At 32.5% G+C, this 14,288-nt stretch overlaps 1 protein-coding gene across 1 annotated transcript; it reads right to left on the bottom strand.

Annotated features, from left to right (window-relative positions):
• Positions 1-5,398: 5,398 nt before the first annotated feature.
• Positions 5,399-13,343, bottom strand: LOC123721779 (farnesyl pyrophosphate synthase 2-like). The gene is made up of 6 exons (XM_045681500.1): positions 13,225-13,343; positions 11,876-12,038; positions 11,289-11,429; positions 9,574-9,777; positions 7,617-7,856; positions 5,399-6,347 (listed from the first exon to the last, which is right to left on the bottom strand). Exons 1-6 carry the CDS (start codon positions 13,302-13,304, stop codon positions 6,006-6,008), a joined length of 1,170 nt encoding a protein of 389 aa, XP_045537456.1. The 5' UTR covers positions 13,305-13,343; the 3' UTR covers positions 5,399-6,005.
• Positions 13,344-14,288: the final 945 nt, after the last annotated feature.

Below are 14,288 nucleotides of genomic sequence, written 5' to 3'. Positions count from 1 at the left end.
TTCGCATTTATAATATTAGTAAGAAGTAAGATTACTACATATTGCCAACTCTTTCATACTGTTTGACAAGATAGAGATACCACTATGCACTAATACGAGTGAGACACAGTTTTAGGTACAACTAGTTCTATAACAGTGATTATTCACACTAGTGTCATTTGCTAGCTCTTTCTAGTCAGATTTTAGGTTTTATTTTATGACAACTGTTTTTTCTATGTTATTGCAAAAACACATTTGTTATGCAAAAAAAATCAAGTTAACACGTGGAATTCATTTCTACTTTACCTAGTGAGCACATCTTAACAATTAATAACACTGGAGTGTCTTTATGTTACGAGTATAGTAAAAAAACATGTCGCGAAGATGTTTTTATAACTAAAATTTTTTCAATGTTTCTCTGTTTGCAATTCCGCGTTTGTTTCGGGTAATCACAGAAAAGTTTGAATCATTTTGACGCAACTTTTACTGAAAGTTACCTTATGTATGCGGGAGTAAATAAAGCCATTTTTTATTCTTCGCTGACGCCTGACGCTGCGATGAAGAAGCCACAAATGTCTAAACAGACTCGGTATTACAATATCGAAAAAGATTGACACTAGCATTGAAAAAGACTACCTACCAATATAACTCTTAGGGCATTACGAAACGTATTAATAAACGTTAAATCAAATAATAGGATACTTTTACAACATTTCGCCTAAAATTTTCAACGGGTAGAGGCCGCATTCGGCACTGCTGGAGCGCGAATGGCCCGCTCGCCCGGTGAAATACCACTACCACTGTGTAGACTCTGAAGAAGAAGTAATACAGCTTTTTGACTTATCAGGGTGTTTGCCGGAAGCAAAATTTTAGTCGTCTTCCAATTCCCAATCATTTTTTTTAGGAAAGCATGGGAAGGGTAGGATTTGGTATAGGACGGAGCGCAAAGGTAGTGAAAATATTTTCATTTTACGCTTATTTGCCGATTAAAGCTAGCATATGAAATTGCGATTATCTATGGGCAGCGGTCACTTCGCTATTTCAGCGAATTCTGGTGGCCGCTTGCTCGTTTGCCACTCTGTACATACTAAACGCCTACTGTATTTAGTTAGCAATGAACAAACACAAAATAATCTGTATCTGTATTGTTGTAACTGAGTAGGAGCGTAAGTATTACCATCTTTCCATACAAACTTGATCAATCTTTCACCCCCTTTCATTATATATACATATCGACGCTGGAAAGCGTAAACGCTGTAACCCCGAAAGTATGAACTTTACAGGAGAGCCAAAAAATGATAACTCGTGAGCTGATACGCCTACAAGCATGCGGTATTTACCTAGCAATGTTGTGTAGTTTGTGCTAACCTATAATAAAATCATTATCGTTTGATAATGGTTGAAATTATTAACTTGTGAAGAACATATTCGCGATTTCAAGGGTTACAGCGTTTATGCTTTCCAGCGTCGATATATTCTTTAGGGGACGAATTTTCGTAAAATCTTTTTTTATGCTCGCCTGCGTAGTAACAAGGCAAGGGCTAATAGTTTTGGCAGTGCATAGATCTTTATATCTGTCAGTTTACTTTTAAATAGAATTGTAGACTTGTTTTTTTTACATTACAGTTTAAGCCGGGGACACAAAAATACCGTGCCATCTCGGAAATTATTAATGAAGAATACTTTCTCATTTGCTTTCTACCTAATTTTAATTCAATCATTATAATTTTTCAAAATTCAAACAAAATAATAAAAAAGCAGTTAGCCACTTTCAGAAAACGTTAATGTTAATGTGTTGGTAATATTCTTAAAAATGTTTAAAGCCAAAAATGAATTTTATGTTAACTGCCTGTGCCCATTTCTGCAGTGCATTTCAAGAATCACAGATACCAGTACTAAATTTATGTTCCAAAAATTTTAAAAATAGACCGACAAGGTTACCTAACCGGTCATAAATAAAACTATTATGATAGCTTACTAGCGCCCTTCTGTCGATGTCAAAAAAGTGTCACAATTTTTTTTTACTGTAGCTGTCTACACAGCTACAGTAAAAAAAATCGTATCTACATACGGATAGCAAAAAACGGAACCCTTATTGCATCACTTTGTTTTCTTTTAAGCTATTTCCAATACCTTACATAGGTAATGGTTTTACATATTTTGCGCTATTGTATATACAGTGAAACTTGGTTAAGTGGGACCTGGATAAGTGAGAAACCTCCATAACTGGAACTCATGCAGAGGTCCCAACACTTTGGCACTGAATTACCTCTGTTAGTGGGACGAGGTAAACCTCTATATCTGGGATTTGTTATTTCGATTTATCATCATAGTTACCTCTATAACTGAGACAGCGAGTAAATTTTATATGCATAAACCTCTGTAACTGAGATAACATTGTTTGTTTAAAAACAAAAAACATCTGATGCCTGATACTTCCAAACGACAAACTAAAATGACAGATTTTTATAATTGATACATTCTGTTTCCATATACGTACATGTTACGTGTAAAAACGTGCTTGAATATTTTTGTTGATTACATTTATATGATTACCTTTTAGTACATACTATATTTTTTTTATTAAAACTCATTTACATACATAACACGTTATTTTATTTAATGATCGCACCTGTATAACTGAAATAACCTGTATTCTCACCTCTATTAATGGAACCCTCTGTAAATGAGACAGATATTTATTTATACCTGTATATCTGAGGCACTGGGTAAGTGGAATACCTCTATAAGTGAAACGACATTTCAGGTCCCTTGATGTCTCACTTAACCAGGTTTCACTGTATATTTCATACTAGCTGTCGCCCGCGACTCCGTCCGCGCGCAGTTAATAAGCTTATATGACACGTTCGTAGATTTACCATAGCAGCGACATCTATTGATTACTTACTCAACCCAGTCGAAAGGTATCGACATCTGTTAGAATCATTTGGAGTTAACAGATAATTGTGACTGTCAAATAATAACAGACAAATAATTAGCAATAAATTAAAATTGCGACTATAATTTGAGATTTAAACTATCCTATCTCTCAAGTTGGATCGAACTGCACATGGTGTGCGAATTTTATTATAATCGGTTAAGTGGTTTAGGAGTCCATTGAGGACAAACATTGTGACACGAGATTTATAAATATTAAGATATTTAGCGCCTCATTTTCAGGACCAGAATTCACGCCGATTTGTTTCATAATCTTAGTGTTATCCTGATCTTATCGATAAATGAGGAAAAAAAAAGACAGAGATGTTTCATATTTTTTATTTATTATATCAAATTTTGTGACTAACCTTTATAAAATTCGAATTAAAACATAAATATTTTCTCGTGCCTACGAATAAACGAACTGCCAAAAAAATTAAGTAGTAAGTAAATACAATAAAGGCCCCTACCCATCGAGCGGATGCGAAACGTTGATTCACCCCCGCGTGAGGCAAGTGCGCCTCCAATCGCTCAGTGCGTAGAGGCCCTAAGAATTATAATATACCAAACCCAATAATTTACGTTGAAAAATTATTTTAAAAACATTGAATCATTGACGATATTGTTTTCATTCATTTTTGAATTGATGACATTCACTAAAACTTTTGGCGTTGAAAATATATATTTATATTAAACGGGAATTTCGGTTGAAACCCATAATCTTCTATTTAAAAAACATTCTAAAATAAATCCATAGTCAGCCAGTAAAATGTGTTTTTTTAATACAATTGAATTCAACTATGAGAGGATATATAGTTATTGATAGAACATTGTTTACTGTTCGTCCAATCGGTCCACCGATTAATCAAGTCAATGGGTCAATGGTCAATTTTTTCCCGGTTAATCGAAGCCCCACTTTTATTGAATAATTATTCATTTTAATTAATTAATTCATAAATCAATTGTGGTTGGATTAGGATTGAATGTTCCTCGTTTACTTAATTGGTCTAACTTAGACCAAAATGAGATATAATTAAGTTTCAAGTTACAATTAGTATCGGACGAATGGCAACTCGATTTTACATAGATTCGTATAATGATCGGAAAGAAAAACCATACAATAGGACCGATTTCGAGAAACCAATCGGACGAGTGGAAAACACCCACAAAATCTTTATACTCTATAATATTACTCTACTACAAGAAAAAGATTTTCATTCCATAATAATATTAAAAATATCAGAAAGAAGACAGAAAAAATAATTTATTGGTACAGTCATGTATACCAAATGTATTAGTTCCCTTATTTTGTCCCTTTGAGATTTACAATCGTAAAGGTATTTTAAATTGTACTTGTAACATATTTTACCTTTCCCTTATTTTAAATAATAAAAAAAATTATATATTTAAGACCCAAATCTGACAGGTTACCTGCCTGTCATTAAAACCAACAACCCAAAGGAAATGTTTCAAACATTTGTACTCACAGATTATACATAGTAACATATAAAGTTGACTTAAAATTTAATCCATGTTATAAATCTGGATAATGCGAGTAAAGTAACATATAATTTACATATATTGAATAAAATGTAATGGTAAAAAATCTATATTGTAAACATAGCCTCTGTTTTATTATACCTATACATTAAGAAAAAAAAGAACATTATAATCTATGGTCAAATACAATGGAAGTGAGTAATTATAATATTTCTAAACAATTTTACCTCAATAAGGCTGTATTCACAGACTTACTATAATAGACAGATATATTATATTATATACTAGCTTTTACCCGCGACTCCGTCCGCGCGGAATAAATAAAATAGAAAACGGGGTAAAAATTATCCTATGTCCGTTTCCTGGTTCTAAGCTACCTGCCCACCAATTTTCAGTCAAATCGATTCAGCCGTTCTTGAGTTATAAATAGTGTAACTAACACGACTTTCTTTTATATATATAGATTATATTACATTCTATGCCAAATGTAATTTCTCATTTCCATTGAATTCGGCTATAAACATATTTCTGTCATTGTGTTTTTATTAGTCAGAGAGAAATGGCAATACTTTTGTACTAATGTCACGGTTACTGAGGTTGATTTCTGAACTTTCAGGTTAGGTCAAAAGACACTTTTTTTCCTGTACGTATTACATGTACATACGGTGATTTAAAAACCTCATTACCATTTATTTATTGTACAAGACGTGAAGTTTGAGGTTAATTGGTTTATTATTTCCAAAACGTGTACGTCCCTGACCTTGAATAATCCGAAGTTATTTGCAATTATGTATGTTTATAAAGTACAGGTATACAGTGGCATTTAAAGATCATACCAAAAAATCCTCAAGATCGAGCCGAAGGATTAATTACTTTATATATTAGGGAATATAAAAATTGATCAATCTCTACGTAATAGATAAATCGGGAGATTAAAAACGCTATTGTGATGCTAAGATTTTCTGCATCTAATATTTTTTTTTTATTAAATGAATATTGACGAAAGATTTATTTTTCTACTGCATAGTATTGATAATGACCTTTGTTATTTAAGGCCAAAGCGGTGTACTTGTACATTAAACAACACTACATCGTAAAATGATCGAACGAATTACAATGTTGTAACTTCGTTACTTCATACCAGTGGTCTCTCTGAGATGGACTCTAGTTCACGGTAAACTCGGTGGGTGTTTTTTTTAAATGGATTTTGTTTGTTATTACAATTTTATTAGATCGCATTTCTAAAGTGTCATTTAAAATAGATGTTTTCTAATATTTCCTTCAGTAATAAAACCCGTGAGTACTGAATACTGTAATTAATTACGGCTCTTTACAATTCAATGCGAACATTTAATCATTACCTGTGTATTCACCCCCTAACCATGGGCTTCCACTGACACACAAAATATATTTTTATCTATGTTTTTTAAGCATAATAAGATATGTTTTTGCACGAATATAACGACAGTGGAAACCCAGTGTCAAGCTGAAAGAAATAAGTAAGAAAAAATAGTAGCAAAAATCTTAAACTAACCAGCCGTTTGATTATATAAAATTACGGTTATTGAAGTTAGCCTCTAGTTTATATCCTATTGTTTCCTCTGGTAGATCATATCTAGCGTCTTGAGGAAGAGTTCTGGAGGAAGATTGGTGTCAGGAGGCAGATTCTGCACTCTTTGTACGACCGCGTCGTATCTCGCCCGTTCTTCTTCACGGTACAACTGAGGCAGTCCCAGTTGCTCGTAAAGCCGCTGAATACGTTCAACATGAGCGGGCTCCTTACTCCCGTAGCATGATAGGAACACGCTCATTTGAGCCTCGTTGCAGCGCTGCAGCGCCGTAACCGCTAGCCAAGAACATTTACCCTCTTGGATATCTGTACCCGCTTTACCAGTCACTGATTCCGAACCGAAACAATCTATGAAGTCATCCTGTGTAATACATTTTTTAAAGTTATTGTTGTAAACATACCAAACAAACTATATATAACACTTTCTTTTTTCAGAATACAGGGTGACTGGCCAGATACTAACAATATTGAAGTAGTGTATTCGATATTAGGTGTTCGTGAATTTTATGTAATTAAATTAGGTACTTTACATTTTTTTTAAATTTCTCTATAAATAAATGAAGTGTGGATATAATATTACTGACGCAAATAATCCGTCATCGGCGCGTGCACCTTCACAGAGTAACACCGCAGCGCCATTTCACGCGTAGTGTGACCATGCGTTACGTGATTAATTATTTAATTTTTGGTTAAATACAGCAGTAAAATAATGTTTATTTTCAATGTAATTTTTTTCTTATATGATCGCCAAATACTCAAATATCGTTATTATCTAACTAGTCACCCTGTATATTCAAGGATATGAAAAAAATTATTTAGGAATGAAAAAAATAATAGCAAGTGAGATTTGCACTCATTCTTTACAATATTTTTTATGATTTCATCCCTCATTTTCAACGTATGTGTTTTTTGCAGATGTAATATACCTACAGGACTTAGGGGAAGAAGACGAATCGGATGACATCCCATTCATTAAAATCCGTTAAGACTGATGGAACTTTGGATACATACAAACACACATACATAAACAAAGTTACATGTGCGTTTAAAACATTACCCTCATTGTCAGTCGGACAACAAGAAGTTCAAAGTTAGATTGTGTAATCGACATTTCTCTACTCACACAAAGACATTTATCTACTTCAAATAATTATTTTTATTTATTTACTAGCTGTCGCCCGAGACTCCGTCTGCTCGGAATTACAAAAACCTAATTAAGTAGCCTATGTATTCTTCCAGACTATGCTCTATATTTATGCCAAATATCATCGTGATCCCTTGAGCAATTTTGAAGATAACTTGTAACAAACATCCATCCATCCAAACTTTCGCATTTATAATATTAGTAAGATTTTTCTATGTAATGTAAAGATTTACTCTTTGTATATAATGCACGAGTTATTTATTGGCTCCGAAAATACAGGGTAACCTAGTGAAAGATCCAAGGTAATAACAGAGTTGACTATTACGTATTATTCAAAAAAAATATTATTGCTTCTTTTAAATTACGTAAAAATGTTACACAATCTCCGTAATTATATCAATGAAGAATACCAGCTAATTAAGAATGGAATTAATAATTTAAAAAAATTGCTTGAACATTAAAAGAAAAAAAAAATCGTTTTTTTACCTGCATTTGAAATAGATGGCCGATTTCTAAACAGATCTCTTCAGCTATCTTATGACTGTTAGGATCTGTGTTGTTAGCCAGTAGCATGCCCAAACAGATAGGAAGTTTGAATGTATAATACGACGTCTTGTATTTAACAATAGCATTGTATCTATCTATCGTAAATAGACTGTAATCGTTCTTTTTCCTGTGCGCCATTGTGTAATCCAAATGCTGTCCCAAGGAAGTGAACATTAGCGTCTGAAAAGAATATATTAAATATTGAAATACACGTGTTAGCATTCTTTGTCATAACAAAAGCAAATCTGTACATCTTCGTTTTTTTTTTAAAGCATACGCATGAGGTCTTTGTTTTGGCTTTAGCTTGGTATAGTTGTATTCGTATATATTGACGGTTCTTAAATTAGCGCGAGTCGCTGCGCAAAACACAATGTTAGGTGTATGACTGATGACCTTGAATTTGTTTTAGATAGATATACAATATTATATTAGGTTATCGAGTAATATTCAAGCCGTTACCACACAGCAACAGAGCATTCATTTTGCTAATGAAGGAACTGTTTGTTCTTACTTTGGTGACATAAGATTTATTGTTGCTAGGTTTTGCCCTCAAAGATATATCAAGACTGCGTCATAACGTGTCATTACCACGAGAAAATATAAAAAATAAATGTCTACAATAAAAGGGTTAAAAATATATTTAGAATTTTTAGCCCGCATCAAAAAGAAGGAGGTTATTAATTCCTCCGATTTTAATAAAAAAGTAAGAAAGTAAGAAAGTTCTCTTCTTTAACATATCTATATTATATAATTATTGTTATTTTGGAGTCGGTTTCGGCCTAAGTAGGGACATAAACGTAACTATGTCTAAGACATCTTAAATATAAAATGTCATTTACTTCGGCCGATACCGACTGCGATATAACAATAATTATACAATATAGACATGTTACAAGAAAGAAGAGAACTTTCTTACTTCCAAGGGTTTTCGTGACAGTGTTTTGTTACTTTTTAGTACATTGTGTTTGAGATTGTTTTTTTATGTTACTTTTTAATGCTTTTTGTTTGAGATTTTTTTATTGCATAAACATTGCTCTTGTAAGCAAGTGCCGGCTGAAGTATACATATTATTTGATTGTAGTACATTAGAAATGCAAACGAGCGACAATAACACATAGAGTAAAAAACATTAAGTGTATGGTTTTACATAACACAAGTTTTTTCATTACAATGACAGATAAAGGAAAATCAATTGTTTAATCTAAGTCGAGTCTGTATAGAGGTCATAGGAAACATTTGAATAATGTATGTACAAACAAAACTGTTATACTAGTCACTTCTACAATAATTACTTACGTATACTTAATCTTGTTTCTTAGAGAAGTTTTTGTATAAGACATTCGATTTTTTTTATTTCCCAACACAATTTATATACAGTTAAATACACTGCTTTCAACTTACAAAAACAATTTCCTTGAATTTGAATTGAATGGTTGAATGGTATGGTATCCGAATTTATAGTTCACTGAAGTGAACCATAAATTTGGGATTCGAACCCACAGCCGGCGTTATCTGTTAACTTCCTACCAAGCCATTTTTTATTTAATATGAAATTAAGACCCTTCGTGCACAAGACAACGTAAATGTTCGAAACACGGCGATTTTAGTCGTAATGCGATAAAATGAGAGGTTCGTACACAGCACGCATCGCCGACCTCTAGTCGACAGAAGCAGTCGCTCACAAGCTATTTTCTAATAAATTCAGTCGTTTGAAATTTTGCTGCGATTTTCAAGATGTCGAGCAAATCTATACAGTTGACCGCAAAGACGACTCATTTCAACGATCAAAGTTTTATTTGAGCGCACTCAACTCCATACTCACAACGCAAGGATGCTATAGTTTCAAAGATTTACGTTGCCTTGTGCACGAAGGGCCCAACTGCACAATGGTACTTACTTCGTTAAACGAATGGACAATATGAGCGTACTCATTTTTGTCCCCAAAGTGTATTTTTAATACTTCCATCATAGCTGTGTAGACCAGAATTACATCATTTACAGCTCCCAAGCCTACCTCAGGCAAACGGAACCAACAAGGGACCCCTCGACGGGTAGTTGACCCATCCATGATATCGTCTGTCATCAATAAATAGGCCTGCAGCTAAAAACGACAGAAAAAAAAGTTTTTTGACAATTCAATTTACTAGGAACAAATGCTACACAATATTTTGAGTTTAAATACGAAAATACAAGACGACTTAAACGATTTTACAATATCTCCGAATGGTTTAATTATTTTAATAGAGGTCGCCCGCGACTACGTCAATATACACATACAATACTCGCATACATCAGGTACCTTTCATTCAATGTCAAAATCAGATTTTGATCTTGCTAATATTATAAATGCGAAAGTTTAGATGGATGGATGGATGGATGGATGGATGGACGTTTGATTGAAAGTATCTCCGGAACGGCTCAACGGATCTTTATGAAATTTCACAGATATAGAACATAGTCTGGAAGAACACATAGAATACTTAATAAGTTTTCTATTACTATTCACCATGGATATTTTAACAAAAAAAATCTTATTATTGGTTTATTGCGAAAGTAACATTTTATTTTCGTAATAAATGACTATTACAATAGCAAAGGTCAATGATAATTATAAGAAATAAGTTCATCAGTCAAGACATTTTTTTATCGTCAATTTAATTTATCATGATTGACATAATTGAGAAATTAACATCACGAACCAACATCAGTGTTATTAATTTCCGACTATTCCAACAACAAACAAATAAAAAAGGGGTTAAGCACTTGACTTGCAATCTGCAGGTCCTGGGTTCGAATCCCGCCATGTACCAATGTGTTTTTAGATTTTCTATTCACATATGTACATTTATCCGACGTTCTTACGGTGAAGGAAAACATCGTGATGCAACCTGCACATATCTGAGAAGAAATTCAATGATATGTGTGAAGTCAACCAACCCGCACTTAGCCAGCGTGGTTGACTATGGCCTAGTCACCCCTAAATTGGGGTAGGCTCAGAGCCCTTCAGTGGGGACGTATAGTGAGCTGATGATGATGATGAATAAGTAAAAAAACTGTTTAAAATGAGTGTCCAACTACAAGTCAAAAAAATAAAAATTGTGGTTTTATTTTTAAACAATTAAATTACTTTATTTGATTACAAATTCCATTTAAGTCTATTAATTTATCATTAAAATAATTACTTTTTAACTTTATTTAATAGACATTTTATTATTAAATAATGTTTTATATTTAAACATTAACACATTAATCTAAGAATATGTACAATTTGCGACTAAGATAATTTAATTATTTGTACTTTAGTGAAGTATAATTTTTTATAAACAAAACTGAATTGAATAAAACCCAAATTCAACATTTACATCTCCTTCTTAACACCTTTATTAGATGACATATTAAATAAATAATTTTCATTTTTTTTTCATTGCTAATTTTATTTCATTGCTGTATAAAAAATTATTTCTCCATACCAAAAAAATCATACAATTTATCAATTCAAAATTTTGAAAAATATTACGTCAATAAAATCACGACAAAAAATGAAATATTGAGTATTATTGAATATTGAATATTATTTGGATTCAAATTATGCCAAAACATTTATATACTCACCATTTCTACACACCATCCCATTATACGACTCTGTCTTAATGACTCTTCTGTAATATTTTCTGGTTTTTCTATCATCTCATATGCTTGTACTGTTATAAGACCCCTATTTTTCTTTCCACCGGCTAAATTGTAATCTAAGACCTAGTATGGAAAAAGAAAAATAATTTTATAACCTCTAAAAATTATTTATTTGTAACCTTTTCAACCAACAGCATCTCTTTAATTCCTGACCTATCTTACTGTTTTTATTGGTTTATTTTTAATTTATTTACGTACAAAAAAATGTATGTATATATAATTATAATAAGAATGGAACCACAAGACAGATGATCATTCAATATCCATCTTATTTATTTCATAGCAAGACTTTGCGCAAGTTATATTTACAGTCAAACCAGGATAAGTTGGAGTCCAAATATTATACGCGATATTTTTCTCGCTTATAGAGGTTTTTCTCTAACCCAAGTTTCTCGCTTAAGGAGGTTTTTCATCGGGACAAGACAAAATGACCCACTTACAGAAGTTTCCCAATTATCCGACTTCAACCATACACGCAATATATTATAAAGTATTTTATTGGTACATACCTTTTTCATCCATATAGAAAACTCTGGAACTTCTATTAACTTAGGTATTGTGACTATTGATTGAATAACATTTGGCAGGACATCTTGAAAAGTTTCCTTTTCCTTCTGCATTTCAGATACTGAGACATTTGTTGCCATTTTACAGCTATTACTCTTCAAAACACTAAAACAAAAAAAGTAACGAGAAAAATTAACTAAAATTATCTTCCATTTAAGTGAAAAAGTGTCTATAGTATACAGCCAAGTTTTTTCTCGCAAATGTTAACATAATGGTACATAAACTTCTTCAAATATCACATTACCTTTCAATATTCCTAAGAATTTTCAATTTCCCTTCACTTTATCTCGTAATTTCTATAAAACAACACTACCATAAATATATCTAACGGTATTGCTGCCTTCTAAGATTAGTGATAATTGTATATTAAAAAGTTTTAAAAGATTTTAAATATTTTTAGGTGCTTCTATATAGTTTATAGATTGTCTACACAAAAGAACTGACCTCCAGATTCAATTAATAGAGAGCTTTAGTTTAGGCCTAGGTACAGATCTCAGATTCTAAGACTCCTTTTACACCAAACAACTAGCCGACAAGTATGTTCATGTGCAACTGTTACTAGAATGACAGTCACACATACTAGTGGAAATGTCACTTGTAGAAAATGCAGTTACTCGCGACAACTGACTCGCAGGAATAGTCATACAGCTAGCCTCACTAGTGGTAAAAATGTATGAAAGGCCAAATAACATAAACAATTTAAACTGAATCTCTTGTTCATCAACAAAATCAATGACAGTTCTGTAAAAATTTATCAAGCCATTTATCCTACATATGGAATGGACATACATAACATAAAAAAATTAAAATCGCAGTCATGTCAGTTGACCAAAAAATAGAAATATTAAAATTTACATTATAAAATTTTAAATGATGTCATAGCTCAAACACCTGATTAGATGAATTGTAAATTAATAAATTTCTTTTCTATTATTATTCAAGTTTTCTATTAATTTAACTCAATTTTATTGGTTATATATAAAAACAAAATAAAAAACCTGCGTAGAGTATGTCTTGTCACAGAACTGCAAAAAGCACCATTTAAACTGCACGCTATTTTTTTAAACAACATAACTCCACAGTGTGTCTGGACGCTGTTCAAAGTCAAATAAACTGAAGCAACAAACACTGACGAAGTAAGACATCAATGAATATAACATTCAGTTTGATGTTATCTTGTATTAGCATTATTTCAACTGAATAAGGTACGCTGGCTGTTTTGTAAAGCAACGTATATACATCCCGAATCGAAATCTAATATACTTACCATTATTTAGAATAAAATATTCACCTTAAAATATAATTGTGGTCTGAGAAAGCTCCATTAGAACGCTTGATGATTTTAGACAGGAAAAATTTAGATAAATTCATTTTTAATCCTCACTTGTCTTTTTTAATACTATTAACTTTCACTTGCACTCAAGAATTTGGATGCTTTCACGTAACACGTCACTCATAGACATTAGAATGATCTTTTGGACACAGTAATAATCCAATTTAAATGAAATGTTAATAGACGTTACGTTACAAACTTGTAAAAAATAATTTACTTGTCAAATAGTTTATAAGATTGCTCTTAATATTAACGTCCTGTCGTGTTTTGACTGAAAATGAATGTTATATGTGTGAATGTGAATTATTTATATTATGACTGCGGATGACAACAGTAACTGTCAGTTTAAGTTTTGCCATTTTGACAGTGTCATTCAAAATATGACAGATGTCATCGTCAAAGTATTAGTTTTAAAATTATTCATGCAAGTTGATAAGGTTAAAAATAACACATAACTCCTTATGAAGCGGAAGTCAGAACATTAGTTCTAAAAAATTGTTGGTATTCCACATCAGCTATTTTTTCATTTTCATTAAGCCACAGCAGCTTTCTGACGGTGGCCCAAAAACGCTGTAACGAACTATTTACTGGCTGGTATATTGCACTAAGAAGCAAAGCTGGGCTTAACTCGTTAATCGTTAATTAACGAAGTAAACATTTTCCTTAACGGATTAACTTTTAAGTTAACTTCAAAAATTGTTAATGCTTTTGTTAACTACCATAAAACTCAACTTACGTTAATTATGTCTGTTAATCGTTACATTACGTGCTGTCATTTTGTTTAAATTACGCGCCACAAATTCGCGCTCGTGAGCTCAGCTCGACATTCTAGGACATCACGGACTGTCATGCCAAAAAAGTGCAGGCCGCTTCTCAAGACATGCCGCACTTAACGATATCATACGCCGGTTCTTGCCACCGTCAACGTGCCAAGTCTAGTAGAACCAACTGGTATTGCAAGAGACGATGGCAAGAGGCCGGACGGTATGAGTTTGATTCCATGGAAGATGGGTCGGGTGCTG

The sequence above is a fragment of the Papilio machaon genome, chromosome 16, assembly GCF_912999745.1.
Source record: "Papilio machaon chromosome 16, ilPapMach1.1, whole genome shotgun sequence".
NCBI classification, from domain to species: domain Eukaryota; kingdom Metazoa; phylum Arthropoda; class Insecta; order Lepidoptera; family Papilionidae; genus Papilio; species Papilio machaon.
This window is presented reverse-complemented; position numbering and strand designations above follow the sequence as displayed.